Source organism: Sceloporus undulatus, chromosome 1 (genome assembly GCF_019175285.1).
Source record: "Sceloporus undulatus isolate JIND9_A2432 ecotype Alabama chromosome 1, SceUnd_v1.1, whole genome shotgun sequence".
NCBI classification, from domain to species: Eukaryota; Metazoa; Chordata; class Lepidosauria; order Squamata; family Phrynosomatidae; genus Sceloporus; species Sceloporus undulatus.
Window position 1 is genome coordinate 44,414,305 of NC_056522.1, and position 20,106 is coordinate 44,434,410.

Here is a 20,106-nt window from a genome sequence, read left to right on the forward strand (position 1 = left end):
AAAAAACCTTTTTTTCTTTATCATTTAGAAACTTTAGAATGGACCTGCCAGTCATTGTTAAGCTAATTAGTGCCTGAGGCAACTTTGTATTACATTGTATTGTAGGGTACTTAGCTTAATAGGCCTCTACTTGTGCCTTTGTTTTGACTTGCAGGTTCAGTCTGAGGTCTTGGAACGCATTAGTTATTTTCAATGGGAAAAGCGTTTCGGGTTACGAAATTTTCGGCTTACGAAAGAAATAGCGGAACGAATTAATTTCGTAACCCGGGGTACCAGTGTAAATTTTCTGATTCAATAGATCTCATTAGTTCTATCACAGTTACAAATTCACTATCACAGCTGGAATTCACTATCACAGTTACAAATGTATAACCTACACAAATTTGTAACAGGTTCATATTATGATTCCTACGTACAGTGGTACCTCGGGATACGAATTACCCAGCTTACGAATTTTTCGGGATACGAAAAAATCCCATAGGGATTTATTGTTTCGGCTTACGAAGGTTTTTTCGGGTTACAAAAAAACCCCGGCGCTGTTTTAAATGGAGCCGCGGCGAAGCCGCGGCTTTTTCTCCATTAGCGCCTATGGCAATTCGGGTTACGAAGGTTTTTCGGGTTACGAAATTAGCCGCGGAACGAATTAATTTCGTAACCCGAGGTACCACTGTATTCAGTAGCACAGGGAATGCAATCATAGCCCTTGAGAGCAATGGGGGTCTGCTCTCCTGTCTACTGGGACACAGCAGACTGTCATTTCCATACACACCAAAGTGCGATAGAAGCAGGAACCTTGCTGCAATCCCTCCCCTCCCTGGAGATCCCTTGCAGGAGTGGGGTGAGAATGTCAGTTTGCTGTATCCCAACTGAAAGAACAGACTGCTGTTACTCACAGCAGCTGCTATATGGTAAGTCAGATCTCCAGTTGATTTCAGTGGAGATGGTACCTGTATGCATACAACTTGTATTTTCAGAGCTTTTCTCTCTACTAAATTGGGAGTTTTCAAATGCAGGCATGGCATATGAATGTTACAGTGTAAATGAGGCTCACAACTATCTGCAATTACTACTAGCTACTTCCAAGATTATCATACCAATCTTTCCTCCAAATTCTAGTTCTTTAGTCTTCGGGCATACTTTTCCAATAGTTTTTGGTGTCTCAAAAATTCTGTCTTCTGAATACACTTCTTCTGTGCTCTTCTCTTCTTTCCTTGGATACAAACTGTATCGTTCCAGAATGCGCTCTCTTGCTCGCTCAGATTCAATTCTTTGGCGCTAAAATACAAGTAGTAAAGGAGGTGGATAATCTTTAGAGCATCATCTACTGAAAAGACAGTCCGCCCTTTTTTTACACGGGGGGATCTGTTCCAGACTCCCCCGTGTAAAGCTAATACTAACACATTGTCAAGCCCCATTTAACTGAATGGGGTTTGTGCATGTGGTGGTGCGGCGGCACTCATGCGCCACAGGCACGTGCCCCATTACTCACAATGTGATGCACCGCCCCATACGCCCCGCGCGGCTTTCAGCATATGCTGAAAGCCGTGTATAACGCAGGTGTGCTGTATTGTCCAAAACTCAAACATTACTAAACGCATCCCTTATTTTTTTCTCTTTCCCTTACACTCTAGACATTCATTTCATATAAATTAACCAAATTTAAATATAACCAGCACTGGCAAAACTTTACAACACATTTAAGACATATGTTTAATCTGCACAATGAAAAATACTTCCAGTACAAGGAGTTTCTTTCTAAAAGGATTTAAAAAAATTAAGTATGGACATCTAAACAGAAAATTTCCACCACTACTTGAAATTTAAGTGTATTAAACACCATTCCGGTATTTCATACCTCTAAAATGCTGCGAGGAGAAGAGTAATTCACTTCTGTGATATCTGGCTCCCCATTATACTGGTTGGTATTGTTTTCATGAAGTTTCTAGACAGAGGAAGGAAAACTGAGTGTTTCCACTACTTAAAATATTCTTATTTTTAAAAAAACAGATTCTTCAATTAAGATTACAAATCACCTTTGTAGTTAATTATTGATGTCAAAGGACCTAAATACCCTAAAGACACCAGATCCCACTTGAAGCTAAGCATGGTCAGCCCTAGTTAGTACATGAATGGGAGACCGCCAATGAATACCAGGTGCTGTATGCTATATTTCAGCACAAGGGACTGGCAAAACCTCCTCTGAATATTCCTTGTCTAAGAAAATTCTATGAAATTCATGGGGTTGCCATCAAGTTGACAGTCGACCTGAAGGCACATATACACACAACAAAGGCATACAAGAGAATCAGGTTTTATAGAATGTGAACAAATTATGGAATAAATTTTTTAAATTCTCAGTTAAATTTTAGCTCCAATTTGAGGCAATTGCTGAATTTGGGGATTTGGCAAAGGAATTTGTGCTCCCTCTTTTAAAAAGTTTACTACAATTAATAAAAGTATGGGGGGAAATGTATTAATCCAGAATTTTTAAAAAATAAATGGATTCCAGGCTACAAAACATTTTTCCAGGCTCTTTAAAATGGAAAAAAAAAATTAATGGAATGATTTTAATGTTAACAAAAAGAAGCACACACATATGTAACATCACAACAAAATGATTATAAAGGATAATCTCTTAGGCTTGCAGCGGCAGCAGCACAACAGCAACAACACAGCAGGGGTCTGGAAGGAGGGAGCCTTAGTCGGGAGGCAGGACGAGGAAGACGCCGGGGAGCCGGCTTTAAGTGTGCCCCTGCCACAGACACACCCCCTCCTCACCTTCCCCCAGGTGTTCCCGGCTTCCCTCAAACGCTGGTCCGCTGGGTGCTAGGATGGAGTAGCCGGCGAGGTTCCTTGGCTGGCGCAGTTGCGCTAGATGGAAAAGTCCAAGGGTCGCAGCAGCGGCAGCACAACAGCAGGGGTCCGGAGGAGGGAGCCTTAGTTGGGAGGCAGGACCTTAGTTGGGAGGTGGGACCTAATAATTAGCTATCCAGCTAATTTTGTTGTCTTGTAAATAGTAATGTTTTTAACGATGTGCTGTATAGTATGGTGTTTTGGGGGGGGGATGGGGATACAGTGGTACCTCGGGATACGAAATACCCAGGTTACGAAATTTCCGGGATACGAAAAAATCCCATAGGAAATAATTGTTCCGGGTTACGAATGTTTTTTCGGGTTACGAAAAAAATTTTGGTGCTTTTCGGCGCTATTTCACACGGAATCGCGGCTTTTCCCCATTAGCGCCTATGGCATTTCGGCTTACGAAGGCTTTTCGGGTTACGAAAGCGGCCGCGGAACGAATTAATTTCGTAACCCGAGGAAGCACTGTATTTGTTGCTGGGGATATGTATTATTTTTTATTGTATTAATGTTGTTAACTGCTATGATCTAATGTTGGAATAGCGGTATACAAATAAATATTATTATTATTATTATTATTATTATTACATTTTCACATGTGCTCATGTGCAAGTCTATTGCACAGTCTCTATACTATCTGATTTGTTGTTGCTGTGTGCCTTCTAGTCGTTTCCAACTTATGGTAACCCTCAGGTGAACCTATCATGGGGTTTTCTCGGCAAGATTTGTTCAGAGGTTTGCCATTACCTTACCCTGAGGCTGAGAGAGTGTGACTTGCCCAAGATCACCTACTAGGTTTCATGGCTGAGCAAGGAATCAAGCCCTAGTCTCCAGAGCCTTAATCCAACGCTCAAACCACTACTTCATGTTGGCTCTCAACCTTTTTTTTTTTTTATAAAAAAAGTATTGAATAAAAGCCCACACATCTGAAAGTGTTTTCTGAAAATCCTTGTCTATAACAATTGCCCTTCAAATATGTATTTTAAAACATATTTTAAATAGAATCTACATTAAATATTGAGAATGTAGCAAGCAAACAGCTCCCAATCCAGACATCAGTCTGAGAAGTCTGGTTAGTTTGTATCAAAATAGACAAATACTTAATTCTTCAAGCAATCCTCAGCAAAACTTTGGGGCTCGAACAGACAGGCCAAAATAAAGCTGCTTCAGGTCACTTTGGAGGCATGCCGTTTAAATGTCACACACATATTAAGAGGCCAGAAACTGCACCAAAGCTGCTCTTCAGTCCTTAGGATCGAACCATGGCTTTGGCATGGCTTCCAGCCTCTTAGGATGCATGTATCATTTAAACAACATACATCCAAAGTGACCTGAAGCACCTTTATTTTGGCCTATCTGTTTGGGCCCTTTGGTGACCATGATGGCAGGGAACCCCATGAATCTTTACTATATTCTCACTGTCTTACTACTCCTTACTGATCTGAGTAAAAACAAGGCCAGGAAAAGTGAATACTTTCTAGATTCATATGCTTGTTACAACACAAACCTACTTATGGTTAACCAGTTTCACTTAAAACGGAAGATGTTTAAGCATTGTACATCTTATGTAAAGCACTGTGCAAACTTTAAAGTGCTCTATAAATAAATAACATATATGCTAGTCCTATAACTAAAAATACATCAAAGTTTTCAATTTCAAATGAACAAAGTTCTTTCAGAATTTTAGGCACCTATCTAAAACATTAAATAAGAAGGGAAACATTTGTGGAAACAAATCAGATTAAGCCAGATAACTGCACACAATTTTTTTTAAAAAATCATATACCAAAGGAATCAAATTTGGCTCCTCATTCAGATTTTTTTCATTTTTTGGCTCTCTGCTTTGAGAAGAAGAACGTCTTTTGTGTTTTGCTGGTCGACCAGGTGATCGAGATCTCGAGCCCGATCTAGATCTGCTGCCACTGCGTCTTGATGGAGAACCTGAGGAAGAGCTGCTTTTTCTAAACCGAAAAGATGACACCGACTAGAAAATAAATGAAATCAGTTATACTATTTCAGTTTTGCAAACTAGGAATTAGTTACCAATGTAAAAGAGCTTCATATTCTAACAAAACTTCAATTGTGCAATGTCAATTGGAGCTAGATCTAAACCAGTGGAATTTATCAGACAAGGGAAATTGGAAGTATAATCCAACAGCAATCTGAACACAATCATGGGGTTTAATGTTATTGCATAACCCACTAATTCGGGCAATGGGAAGTCAGTCTGAACGCAATCATGTGGTTTCACGTTATTGCGTGATAGACTGCCACATGCAAATTCAGGCAATGGCATGCTATTTTTGGGCAATAGGAAGCCAGTTCGAACACAATTCGCATTCACGTTATTGCACTAAACTAGCAACTTAGAGTGAATGCATTCTGGCCCCACCTTCTTTTCATTCGAATTTAAGAGAAATTCCTCCCATTTGATAAACTCCAGTGACTAGCCAAAGAACTGAAGAAACATATCCATTTTACAATTTAAACCTAAGGGACTCAGGACTACTACTACTTCCTCATACTTCTAGGACAAGAGACTGACTCTAAGGACTTTATCATACAGGGGGAAATCAGGGGGTTAAACTATCCCGGGAAAGTCATGTGACCGGGGGAAGATTTTCACACACATCACGACTGAAGAGGACTTATCTCAGCAATAACCAGGTAATAACCAGCAACAAATCATTCTCTGTGATTTCTTGCTGGTTATTACCTGGTTTTTGCTGGGATAAGTCCTCTTTAATTGTGACATTGTGTGAAAATCTTCAGCATGATTGCGCAACTTTCACAGGGTAATGACAGTTTAAACCCCCACTTTCCCCCATGTAATAAAGTCCTAAGAACCGCTACCTTGAATTCAGCCCTCTTTCCACATTGTACTCCCCTTGGAATTACTGCTCTTGCAGAAGTGTGAGAACAAGTAGAGGCAGCTCTGAGAGCTGGGGGGGCAGCTAGGAAAAGAACAACATTCTTTTGCACTGCACAGACACACCAGCAGAACAATCTATTTAGGCACATGTATACATAACATTGCAATAAAACCTTCTGCATAAACAAATCAATAATAGATGAATTGACATAACTAGAGTAATATTGTGACATACTTGTGGGTTTCAATAATGGGAGAATTGCTGAGCTTCCTAAATGTTTGGTCTCCACAGTTACTGCTGAATTTAATTCTAGCACACACTGAGGCTGCAATTGTGCTTATACCACAACATTTGTACATGTGGAACTATGCTGCACTGAGCCATTTAACACCACCAACTCAGCCGTACTTTACAGCCACTGAAGCCCCCTACCTATGGACATTCATCCTGCAGACAATTGGATAGGATCGCAGAAGTGTCTGGCTATATCCTTGTAGCAGGACACAAAACAATTAAATCATCAACTGCAGTCTTTCAGAAGTCTCAGCAACTGATGTAATTGCTTCACATTTGGCTACAGGGAAATAGCTGGACACTTTTTCAGCAGCTCCATGGGAGAGAGAGAATGTGAGCCTCCAAAAGAGAGATACTGTATAAAGATTTAAAAGTTAACTTACACCTACAGATACCCAATAAAAAGACACATACTATACTTTTAAAGAGATCCTGAATTGCAAAATTAACCCCTAATGTCATTTGTGGATTGAATGTATGTTCCATAGCACAAACAATATAGCAGCAACTAGAATGATTCAGCCCACCAAGTATTGTTGGACTACAAATCCCAGCAATCTTAGCCATCATAACCAATGATGACAAAAGCTGAGAGTTGCAGACCAAAAATAATCAGATGGCTGCATGATTCTCATCCATTTTAAAGGAAATGTGCCCTTCAACAAGTTCTTAGAAGAAATTTAATCCTCCACTATTTGTTTAAAAAATGTGACAACAGATATAATGCCAAATATGTAATGACTTAAAATTTAGCAAGATCCATTATTATAATGCAAACACCAAGTGCCACACTTTGTTGATATAGAATTGAAATCCCCTGAAAACTTTATGAAAATGCAGTTGAAAACTGACATGTTAAATAAGCAAATAAATGGGAAAGGAATATAATGGCTACTGCTCTCATGTAACATTATAAACTGTATTTTTATTTTAGTATTCCAAGTAGTCACACTTTAAGCCCCAAAATTTCAATAAAAAGCTTCAAGAACAAGCCAAAGAAAGCTTCCATTTGCAATTTTTCATTCAGAAGAATACTCACCTTCATATAATTTTCCTTCAACTGAAGTTCAGTTCCATCTTTGTATTTCACAGTATAAAGATGAGTGGTGTCATCATAGCCAGTTACTTGTACTTCATAGTACAGAACACTTCCAGGCCACCGGCCCATCACTACTTCTTCATCAGCGAACTTTCTCCTCGGCATTTTTCAAACAATCCTCAAAAGAAAAAGAAAAGGAAAAAAAAAAAAAAGGGGGGGGGAGATAAGTTGACTAGTATACAAAGTTGTAAAAACTCAAGTCATATATCTTCATTCTGTTTTCCCACTCTAATGAACAGAAATACAATCCAAATTTCTTGCCACCCTACTTGTATAAGAGGAATGAGAAATATGTGAGCACTCTTACAAGCCCTTTAGCTTCCAGTATGGCTTATACCACCACAAGGGTCTAGGAGTAGGCAACTGTGGTGGGGGCCAGTTTTCACTAACCCACTCAATAAGCCACATAGCTATGATTTTTCCTGATGTGAAAGTGACATGAAAAATCACTCAACTGTGGGGTGGGACAAAATGGGGCTGAAGCCAGATACAGTCTATAGGCTGCACTTCCTCATTTCTGGTTTAACACTAATATTTTAATTCCTAAACAGGGATTTTTAAAATATGTGATTTTCTGTCTGTTTAAATGTAATAGATTAGGCCCTTGATATCCACTGGGGTTTGGTTTCAGAACCCTTGTGTATACCAAAATCCATGGATGCTCAAGTCCCATTATATACAATGGCATATTAAAATAGCATCCCTTAAATAAAACTGCAAAATCAAGGTTTGTTTTTTTTGGGGGGGGGGGGGAATTGTGTGAATATTTTCAAATTGTGGTTGGTTGTGGTCTGTAGAAGCAGAATCCATGAATACAGAGGGCCTACTGTAGTGAACAGCTGCATACACTGTAATGTCAAGAAACAGTACAGAAATGTACTTGCTATTGCTAAAGTTCAATTGTTGTTGTTAACTGGATCCCAACTCATGGCAACCCTGTGGATGAGACATGTCCAAGACTCCCTGTCCCACACTGCTCTGCTTAGGTCCTGTAAATTCATATTTGGGACCTCCCTAATTGAGCCCATCCATCTATTGCTAACCTGCAAATTATATCCAATATATTAATATTGGACAATATTGGAAATTATATGCATTTATTTGCAAGTAAACCCAATTGAGCCCATTGTGGTTTCATTATGAGTAAATGCATAACAAGACTATTAACATATTTTACATAAAAGGACTCACTGATCAGTAAAATCCAATAAAATTCAAATCTACCAGTAATTTGTGTAAGAGCTGACCACCACATTACTTGCAGCAGCCATTTCCAGAGATTATCAACACCCAAAGGCACTGACTGTACTATATGAGATCAACGTTTGTATGATAAAGATGCCTGTCACTATGAAAGGGCAAAGGGCCTCAACATGGGTATTTATTAACAGAGGACTATGAATGGCAACAAGTGGAAGAGACATTAAATACTTCATGATTCCTTTTGTCTCATTCAAGAGTAAAGTCTTGCTGCTTGAAGTCAGTTTACCTTACTCCATGTAAGTCAGTAGATCCCACTGAAAATGCATGTTTCTTTATTGATGACCCATACTAACCAACATAACATTATTGGCTACACTAATTTATATGGGCCAGAGAAGGAATTAAAATTTTAAAGGAGAGGGGAAACTTACTTATACTACTCCCTACTCCAAAATTAGAATGCAATAGGATGCAGGACAGGGACACGTTTTCCACAAGAACAATTTCCGAATCGGAAGGGATGACTACACACACACACATACCCTATAATGGACACCATTTTAATATGCCATTGTATTTAATAAGACTTGAGCATCCACAGTTTTGATATCCACGGGGGTCCTGGAATCAAACCCTAGTCTAGGATACTAAGGGCCCACTGTATTTTGGGGACAAACCCCTAAAGAGAGATGTAGATGATATGTCAAGGTTTAATTTTCTTTTGTTAAAGTATAACTATAAAAATGATTCAGTAAAATTAGCTCAACATTTCATTTCACTAAAGGATGATTTTGAGTTTTGGCACAAGAAAATTACATTTTGTCTTGACTACTTGTATTTGTGACTGAAAAACAAAAGATTCTGTTCCTCTGTACACTAGTGTTCATTAATCCCTGTCTCTTTAGGAATAACTAGAACTTCATAGCCTGTATTTAGACTATCTAAATACAGCCCAGACAACTATGAATGAATGTGTGCATGCGTGCACGCATGCACATGCAGTGTGGGAAAAAATCCATTGACAAATATAGCCCACTCCACATCTCTTCCCTCCAGAGGTTCTGGACCACAAGCCCCATAATTCCTCAGATTAATGAAAATTGTTAAATCAAAACATCTGGGTGGCATTAAGTTCTCTACCCTTTCCAATTATGATTCTATGACTTACTGAATCCTTTTATATTAATATTGCATTATGTTAATTTTGGTAAGAGATAATATTAGACTACAATTTTAGAACTCTTCTGAATAATCCCACAGGCATACATACTTCAGGCATATAAAACCCCAATGTAAATGACTGGTTTAAATAAACTTTGCCTGATACTATGTCATATATCTTTTGAACAATGGTACAAATTTGATCACTAAAATATGTCTCTAGAGCTTTAGTCTAAAACTCAAACCACTACACCATGCTGGCTCACAGATTTCAGTTACAGCTTACTAAAATAAATCTTAAATGTTACATTGGGTTGTCAACTACAAGGCCTTCCAGATTCTGCAGAATTGCAACTCCCATCATCCCTTATAACTGGTTATGCTGACTTTTGGGAACTGCAGTCCAACATAATCTGGAAAGGTACCTGATATCAATAGCTGTATTGCATAAATGTTTCACAGTTGCTGTTACAGTACTGCCATCTGATAGTTGCCCTTAAAACATGGAGAACACTCATTAGTATCTAAGGGCTTTACATGGGTATGATTCCTAAAATGGTTCTGCAGAGGAACAGAGAGATCAAGCAACATAAAAGTCACCTAGTAAAATCTACTGATGGATATGATTGTGGGTTTTGAACAAGAATCCAAGTGCCAGAGCTGAGATCACTTGAGCATTACACTATTCATCATGCTTGCTTTAATTTTTATTTTAAAAAAAAAACCTTTAGTTAAAATCCTGAATCCTATTAATAGCTCCAATACTCACCACTGAATCAAAGGGGTTCATGTAAGTGTTGCCTTACCATTCAACAATTACCGTAATTCAATGGGTCTCCACTAGGTGGGCCTATCAAAATGATACAGGCCTCAACTTTAATTTATTTCACAACTGGATCTCATCTTCCACACATTTTGATTCACAGACTGAATCAGAAATACAAGATTTCTCGCCTATATCTATTTGTTGGTAAATTATTCAATATTTGTTAGTCTGACTGTAAAGGATGGGAAAAGTACAGCCCAGACCCTACATATGGCCCTGAGCCACACTTCTGTGACCTCCAGCATTTCCCCTGATGGGTGCAATTGTCACCTAAAAACCAGAGACAAGTGGAGGGCAGTTTACTCTCCCCCACAAACACTTCAATTATGTTTCTTCAATCATAAGGCACCTCAAAGCTGTGCCCAGAAGCAACATGACATCATTTCCAATGTGTCCAGCTATGTCAGTGAAGCATGGTGAAACTGCCCCCCTGCCCAATGGTCCACCTGCTATATATATTTATCATGCTTGTGACACAGTTTGCTTGTGATTATCATTTTAAAATGAGAGACAAGAGAAATTATTATTTGTTTTTGGGTTCTTTGTAAATCAGAAACCTGTATTTAAAAGACCTGGTTTTCCTGATTCTTTCAATCATTGATTTTTATTTATTCTACTTCAAGAAAATGTTACTTGTGCCTTTTTCATCCTCCTCCTATCAAGGAGGCATATTAAAATCTATGAGACTTGACAATCAAGCCCTGAATCTCATTAATTTCAATGGGCCTATTTTAAGTGTGACTAAGATGCAAAATACCCTACAGAAATAATCCAGTTTGAGGCCACTTTAACTGCCCTGGAATCCTGGGATTTATAGTTTGCTGTGTCACTAGAGCTCTCTCACAGTTCCCAGAATTCTCTAGCATTGAGACAGGGCAGTTAAAGCAGTCTCAAACTGGATTATTTCTGCAGTGCATTTTGGACCTAAATCTAGATCCCACCCAATAAATACAATTGAAACAGCATTTGTGTATGAAACTAAGGCCTGTTACAGACAGCCAAAATAAAGCTGCTTCGAGTCACAGTGGAGGTATGGTGTTTCAATGATGCATGCGTCCTAAGAGTCCAGAAGTCGCACCAAAGCCACACTCCGGTTCCTAGGGCTGTCTGTAACAGGCCTAAATAAAAAAATATAAAACTTCTGGACTTGCTCTGAATAATACTTAGGATGAAAATATAACTTCATTTCTGAAGAAACTGGGCACAGATCTCTCCCATTACTAGTTTCTCCATGTAGTTATGGGCCCTTTCACAACACACAATTATAGCACTATGATTCCACCTCAATTGCCACGGCTACATTTTGTGGAATCCCAGCATTTGCAGTCTAAGAGGGAGAAGCATTTAGATTTTTCTGCCATGGAGTGTCTCCCCAAAAGATGTAGCAAACACAGTTAAAGGGGAATCATAATGACACAGTTGTGCAGTATACGGGTAAGAATATTATGTCATACTGCATTTTGTGAAGCAGGACTTCTTGTTAATTGTATTGGATACACTGACCTACATTTTCATTTATTATGTCTTGTATTAATAGAGAGCATTACAGAAAATTGCAGTAACTGAACTTTGGGGCACCCCACAAGCCTTCTTATTAAGTAAGGTTCAAGGATAATGCCCATAGTTCCACGAAATTACAGGATCCTGGTGCCTTTCTCCATACCAACCAATATGGATAGATCTGGCATCCCCTCTCACTGATCCGCACCAGATTTTGGGAGATGACTGCACCTTTCCATTATTTCAGTGTGATTTGAAAACAAATTGAGAATGAGCTGCTACCATGTTAACTTCTGCTGGAAAGGGAAATGCCACAAATACATTATTGGGCTCCTAATATTAGAGGTCACAATCTCACACGCAGCCCTACATTCTAGCTCACAGAAAACAAGTTTAGAAATGGGAACAAAGTTTGTTAATGGGCAGGCATACATATTTTATTAAAAAGAACAAGCACCGCCAACAGTTATAGGATGCCCATAAGCTAAAGTCAACATGCTGGCAGCTAACAACAAAAATGAAACAACCTGTGATCTTGGCAATACCCAGCCTTAGGAGTCATAAACAACTTGTCCTTTCATTTTCATTCCTCATACATTGTGAGCCTTTCCAAATCTAGGATTCTTTGGACAACAACAAACTACAAAAAGTGCATATGATGGAGCCTTGTGGGAGGCGGGGGAAGGAAACAACGCTAAAGCTAGGGCTGTCATAACGTGTTCCAAGACCTAGCTGGGTTAGTCTGCAAAACCAGTACTGTATAGCAAGGGAACTCCTACCACCCTGGAGACTAACTGGACGAAAGAAACTGAGAGCATGACCTTTTGTGGACTTGAGCCGACATCCTCAGCCACCCTAAGGAAAACCTGGGGCCAGCCAGCATGGTTTGAGTGTGGACTATGACTCTGGAGAACAGGGTTTGAATCCTGGCCCAGCCACATAAACCCACTGAGTGACCTTGGGCAAGCGACACTCTCTCAGCCTCAGAGAGGGCAAACCCCCTCTGAAGAAATCTTGCCAAGAAAGCCCCATGACAGGTTCACCTAAGGCCACCATAAGTCGAAAACAACTCAAAGGCACACAACCACCAGCAAGGCAAACCTATTCTGGAGTTTTCTTGGCCAGATTACTTCAGAGGTTTGCCACTGCCTTTCCCTGAAGTTGAGAGTGACCCTTGCACAGTCACCCTGTGGAGCTTTCATGGCCAAGTGGAAGACGGAAGCCTGGTCTCCAGAGTCATCCTCTAACACTGAAACCACTGTGCAACACTGTCTCTAGCAGCTTCTTTCTTCCAGTTAGTCTCCCAGCTGCTGCCAGATCCATCCTATAGGTCTGTCCCTGAGGAAGCTGGCTCAAGTCTACGCAAACTCATGCTCCCAGCTTCTCTCTTCCAGTCTCTCCAATGTGGCACAGGGTCCTAAAGTGTGTTCATTTCCAAAAGGAGGCCTGACTCCCTTCCGAAGGCAGCCAGAGCAGCTTCCAAGGCCTTTCCAGACCTGTCCTGACTCTGCTCCTGTTCCTCATGCACCCTCTTCCTTCTTCCATCCCTTGCCTTCCTAGACCAGAGCCCCACTTCTCTCCACAGGGTCCCTGTGGCGCCCCACGCGGCCAGGCTCCCAGGCGCCACTAGGAAGGAAGCGGTTCCTGCGTCGCCTCACATGAGATAAACCTTGGGCAGAAACAATACAGGAACCACGGCAGTTAAAGCGGAGTCAGACTGCATTCAACCTGCAGTGTGGGTGCAGCCTTTACGCTGCAGGATTAATGCAATCTGACTCTGCTTTAACTGCTGTGGGATCCTGGGAACTCTAGTTTTTGTGACACATTCAGGCTCCTCTGTCAGAGAGCTCAAACTACAAATCCCAGCATTTCCACAGAACAGACTCACAGCTACATCCACACTGCAGAATCAATGCCATCTGACACCGCTTTAATGGTCATGGCTCAATGCTGCAAAATCCTGTGAGTTACAGTTTTGTGGGGCATTTAGCCTTCTCTGTCAAGAGGCCTGGAGCCAAAACAGGCTACAGTTCCCAGAACTGCATCAGCCCCGCAATGTAGATGCAGCCTGTGCACTGCGGGCTTAATGCAGTTTGACTGTGGTTTAAGTGCCGCGGATCAACGGTGTGGAACCCTGGGATTTGTAGTTTTCTAAAAAGTTATTGATTTAAAAGCCAGTTGTTTGATCAATAGTCAAACCATCAGCTATCAAGACATACAATACTACATAATGAACCCACAGCATACATAAGATACGCAAACCCAAACAAATTGACAACATGAACATAAAATACTTCCTGAGTACTTTATTGCATTGTATAGTATACTGAATATCGGATACTATTGTGTATAGTGTAGTAGTTTGTTGTATATTGTATATGTACTTCTATACTGAATATACCATTGTATGTAATATATTGTATCCTAGTCTGCTGCATATACTGCTACTCCACGTAGCATTTCACATAGTGGTTCATTGTAGATAGTACTGTGTGTAGGATATTGTAATCTATTGTACATATTGTACTAACCGCATACTGTACTATACTATTGTTTCGCGGGGCACTTCTTCGCCTTGTCTGTCAGAGAGAGAGAGAGAGAGAGCGAGGGGGGGGGAGCTGTGGTGCCACAACACACTCCAACTCCCAGAATGCCACAGCCCTGAGCCAGGGAGGCAGTTATAGCGGTGCCAGACCGGGTTATATCCCCAGTGTGGCTGCGTCCTGAGAAGGAGCCCGCCAAGGCCGGAGAAAATGGAGGAGGGAGCGGAGGCGGCTCCTTCTCCCTCCCTCCCTCCTTCTGGGGAAAGGCGCCGGAGGGGTGTGTCCCGTCCCGCCGGCCATTCGCGCCTCCTTCCTCCTCCTCCTCCTCCTCCTCCTCACCTGGCTTTGGTGGGCAGCGACGGTCCGGCGGCGGCGAAGTGGAGCAACGTCTCTCTCTCTCTCAGGGGCCACGAGACCCAGCGCCTCAGGCGACGGCGACGACGGTTAGAGCGGCGGCCAAGACGGGCGCACTCCAAGCCACGCCCACCGCCCGCTCTCTCTCGCTCTCTCTCTCTCTCTCGCTCGCTCGCTCGCTGGCGCAGGGGAAGGGGGCGGGGCGATGAACCAGGCGCCAAGAGGCCCCATTGGCCGAGTGGCCCCGTTTGAATCGCGCCCCGCGCGCGCTGATTGGCTGCCTGCGGATGGCGCGTTCCTCCCTCCCCTCCCCCCCTCCCCGAAGCCTTACCTCAGAGTCCAAAGCCCACTGTCTGAGACGCTTTAGCTGCCCTCAGGGCCACAGAATTCTGGGAGTTGTAGTTTATTGGGGCACTACAGAAGGCTAACTCTAGTTTTTGTGGGTTTTTCGGGGTATGTGGCCATGTTCTAGAAGAGTTACTTCCTGACGTATCTTGAGAGAATGCCTTCCACTTCACAGAAGGCGAACCCTCACAAAACTACATTTCCTAGAATTCCCTGGCTATGGTCCAAAACACCCTGCAGAAATAATCCAGTTTGAGGCCTCTTTAACTGCCCCCCTCCTCCCTCAGTGCCAGGGAATCCTGGGAATTGTAGTTTGTCGCAGCATTAGAGTTCTCTGACAGAGAAGGCCTAAATGTCTTACAAAACTACCTTTCCCAGAATCCCGCTCCACTCTGGGCACCAAAACAAACTCCAGCTCCCAGAATCCCATAGCCTTGAGCAGATGCAGCCTTCAATCTCCAGATCAAAGGAAGTAATAATCTCACTCAGTTCTGATTCGATCAGACCTCATTAGCACTAATAGTTCTAGAAAAATAGTCCAAACCATATTACAGAAATAATCCAGTTTGAGACCACTTTAACTGCCCTGGTTCAGTGCTAGAGAATTCTGGGGACTGTAGTTTTGTGAGACATTTAACCTTCTCTGTCTGAGACCTCTGGTACCACAATAAACTACAGTTCCCAGGATTCCCTAGCACTCAGCCGTGGCAGTTAAAGTGGTCTCAAACTCAATTATTTCTGCAGTGGGTTTTGGACCAGAGTGTTCTCAAGGTTCATATTTATTCATACTAGATGCACACCTACCGATAACTTTTAAAAGTTAAATACACTTTATAAATATATCAAATCGGGAGAACATTGTTCTGTCTAATTCAGCATAGTTCATCCCATTGTGCCTAATCTGAGACATTATCCATGCAATCCTATTAGAAGTGTTGTTGATGAAAACGATGGTAATGATCATGTCATCACAATATACTGTCACCTACATCACTGGAAGATACTCTCATATTTAGAAGATATTTTCATATTTAATTAACATATTTTAATTGTCATAGATATCTTCCTATCCACCCAGCTAATCGACAAGGCTTGGTTCTGCTTGCCTTCAACTGGATTGTAATCTAAATCATTTTATATGTTAAAAATTTAAACCGACTAGTAAAGCTATCCAAGACACTTTCTGACCAAGTAAGATAATATTGTTTTACTTGGAATAAGAAAAGACAAGCAAATAGTTTTTGTGGGTTTTTTGGGCTATGTGGCCATGTTCTAGCAGAGTTTCTTCCTGACGTTTCTCCAGCATCTGTGGCTGGCAACTTATGCCAATCTGAAGATGCCCATAGCCACAGATGCTGGCGAAACGTCAGGAAGAAACTCTGCTAGAACATGGCCACATAGCCCGAAAAACCCACAAAAACTATGGATGCCGGCCACAAAAGCCATCGACTTCACAACAAGCAAACATTTGCTAAAGAACCAGGAAGAACCATATATGATGAGAAAATAAATGGTATGTGTTTTTTAAATATACACTCATCCCTCTGCATTTGCAGCTTTGACTTTTGCGAATTTGATTATTCACAGATTTTATTAATATATTCTCTCTAGGAATGTCTAGGTCTCCCACGCAACTCTATGGTCAACTTTAACCAAAAGTCACACTGAAAGACCTATGCATCTGTAGCTCCTCCAGTGTAATTCTGTGGTCAGTGTCTGGCAGATGTTGGCCACAGAGTAGCACTGGAGGACCTAGAGATTTCCAGAGAGAGGTGTTCTCTCAGGTGAAAACATAGTGTTTTTATTATTTGTGGTTTTTCCACATTCATGGGAGTCCTGTGCCTCTAACCCTAGCGAATGTAGAGGGATGTGTGTGTGTGTTGCTAGAATACAAATGCTAAATATACAGTTATTGCAATAAAGTTTAGAAGTATATACTAGCTATACTTAAATCCCAAACTGTTTGAGGGATGCATCAAACACAAGCGCCTGAGGCAAGGGTGTGTATACATGCACTTGCCTACTAGAAAACTTCCCCAGTAGTTATCTTTAGAAACAGCTTTTTTTTTAAAAAAAACAAACAAACAACTTTTGTGGGCAAAACTATGAACAGCACTAAAGCACACATTTTTGGTTATGCCTTAGAACTGGTAACAAGAACGCAATATGATGAGGACAAATGTTAAATTCTGTTTTTGAAAAATATGAGGGTGGAACAATGACTCCAGTCTTTGTAGAAACAACCAGCAAAGTTTTCATAACTGCGTGCCTGTGGCAATTGTTTATATATTGAAGTGTGCAAGCCTGTTGCCGCATAAGGAAGCTGGTGCAACCCTACTATTTCTGTGCATTACGATAAGATTACTTGGTATAGTATCTTTTCTCAGACATATGTAGCACTTGTTCTTACAGTTCATCATTCAGTAGCAGAGCTTTTGAAAAAGTTACACATTTCAATATGCAGAGTGATGGGGAGCCCAATTACTGGGGTAGGATTTTTTCCCCCTTGAATTAAATATTGTTGAAGACCTTTACAGGTTTTCTCAAGGATCACAACATTTTCAAATTTCTGAGCCATCATTTTTTTAAGCATAACCATTGTAGTAAAAACTGTGATGTGGACAGATTGTCGTTGTTATGTTTGTTATCCTTTTTTTTAAAAAACTGTCTTGGTTTTTTTTGTTTGTTTATTTTGTGTTTTGGGAAAAAATATGCCAAAAGCAACTTTCCATGGCACAGTTACCTCTGATATTTGATTAGTATTCAGTACTTTGCAAAGCAAGCAACAGAATAAAAGGCAAAGAGTAAAAGAAACAAAAATTCACTCCTAGTAATTTCTGGGCATCTGAATATAAGCAGCTAAATTAGAGAATCTGAAACTGCGTGCAAAGAAGGATATGAAATAAGTGGGCAGGAGGAAGTAAGAAACAGCGTAAGATTTTGGTGGCAGAGAGAGACATCCTTGGCTGGCTTCATCATGGAGCTTGCTGCCTGGTTCTAGGATAGAAGGCTAGTGCAAAATGGCTCCACTTGTTTAAGAAAATGTAGAAAATAGAGGATTGATGCTTGAGACCTCAGACAAAATAACAGCTCCACTCTGGGCCCCACAACAAACTCCAACTCCCAAAATTCCATAGGCTTGAGCCAGAAAGAATTAAAGTGGAGCCAAACCGGGTTATTTCTCCAGTGTGGATGCAGCCATAGCACTATATCTGTGTAAAGTGAAAAGGCCCCTCACCTTCCTACAAAACAGTGACAGGACGAAAGGGCTCCACTGAAGAATTCCCAGATAGGCTAATCACAGAATATAACCTGTAAAATAGTTTGGCCTCAAGTAGTTCTTACCTTTAAAGAGTTTTGTAACCTGGCCTCCTTTCCCCCTAAATATTCACAACACTGTGATTCCATTTTAACTTCATTAGCAAGATCATCTGGAATACTGAGCTTGATAACTGAGAGGTGAGAATTGCACACAGCTACAATGCCTCACCAAACTACTAATGTTTGGATTTCAGTAGAATGCAACAGTTCATGGCAGTTAGAGAGGAATAATAGTGCTATAACTGTGTAGTGTGAAAGGGCCCCTGGAAACCAAGAACATGAGACAAGACCCTCAGTGATAATGCCATACTTACTCAAGGGAAAAGCAATAATGAGAATCTTTTCTAGGTGCCTTTTTTGGCAATTGAAATTATTTTCATTTTCCCAAGCATTCTCTGATCACCTCTGATTTAAGAACTGGATTTTTAATTTTTTTTATTGCAACATACATCATTTTTATCTCTTATTTCAGACTAGGTAAATGCCTCTACAATTTTCTAAATAAACAACAATTTCTAAACCCTTTAAGAGGGTTACACAAGAGTATTTGGAAAGGTAAAGTACAGGAAAACTGTACTAACTCAAAACTGAGACACACAATGCAAAACAAAGGCACCCAAAGTCTCCATCTCCTCTCCTCTCATTACAAGAAGACACCTCTTATTACAAATATCAAATGACTGGTTGGCAATGGGATTTCAAGGCAAGGGGACTGGACATAGTTTTTTAATACTGTATTTCCATGTTTGTACATTTTCCCAGTGCATCTTTATTTAGAACTGGCACAGTATACAGATACTTGGATTTGAACCATCCTAAGTCTAATTATTTATTTTGCCTGTTAAATCCAATAACGTATTCTCAGTTAATGTTTGATCCTGAAATATATGTTTACACATGTGTAATACCTGCTTCAAGAAGCTCAGGAAACTGTTGGGATAATGCATGTCTTTAAGAAGTTCAAATAAAAGGCACTGTGACTTACCAGTGTTTTTCTTACACAGCCTTAAGTCATGACCTCAAAGAACTCATGCAATGCTTATCTTCCAAGAGCTGGACTAAAGCCATTTACTCCTGTATGCACTGCAAGCAACTGTGCTGTCATTTGGCAATCCCCTTCTCACTTGGCCTACATTCTCACTGATAGCATAGAAAGGGAAGGTTCCTTACCGGGCTTCTAATCTCAACACCATCTGGTCCTGTCTCATTATTATGCAGTACTAGTGCAGAAGAGACAGTTATACCCAAGCCACAAACAAGAAATGGGCCTATTAAAATAAAGCAACTGTCAAAGTGATTGTCAGCAATCTGCTATGTATAGAAACCCTCTTTTCAAAATACTACCTGAATCATTGACCTGGCAATCTTTCCCCCTGTTCTGCTGGAGTACATACAAAAAGCAATTGTTTGGATATTCTCCAGGTGATCAAGAGAAACATGGTAACAGAGGAATGGGTAATAGATGTTTCATATAAACCAGGATGAGGAACCTGTTTATGTCTAGGGCCCCATTCCCACTGGGCAATGAAGCAACGAATCTTACTGCGAGTCAGACTCAGAGTGAGTTCCCGAGTCGCATTCGAATCAAGTCCATCGTTCCCATTACAAAAAGCAGCAAATGGACTCGGTTTTTCTTGACCCATGTTCTCATTCCCATTGATATTTCTCCGTTGTATTTTGATGCAGACTTTTCTGTTCCCCATTCCCATTGCCTGTCTGGAACTGGTT

At 40.8% G+C, this 20,106-nt stretch overlaps 1 protein-coding gene across 1 annotated transcript in view; it reads right to left on the bottom strand.

Annotated features, from left to right (window-relative positions):
* The window catches only part of LBR (lamin B receptor), a 34,608-nt gene extending 19,739 nt beyond the window's left edge, over positions 1-14,869 (bottom strand). Inside the window, 5 exon segments of the mRNA XM_042475555.1 lie at positions 1,095-1,275; positions 1,856-1,942; positions 4,646-4,843; positions 7,066-7,243; positions 14,698-14,869. Of these exon segments, the coding sequence (XP_042331489.1) occupies positions 1,095-1,275; positions 1,856-1,942; positions 4,646-4,843; positions 7,066-7,230 (631 nt within the window). The 5' untranslated portion in view covers positions 7,231-7,243; positions 14,698-14,869.
* Between the last annotated feature and the right edge of the window lie 5,237 nt (positions 14,870-20,106).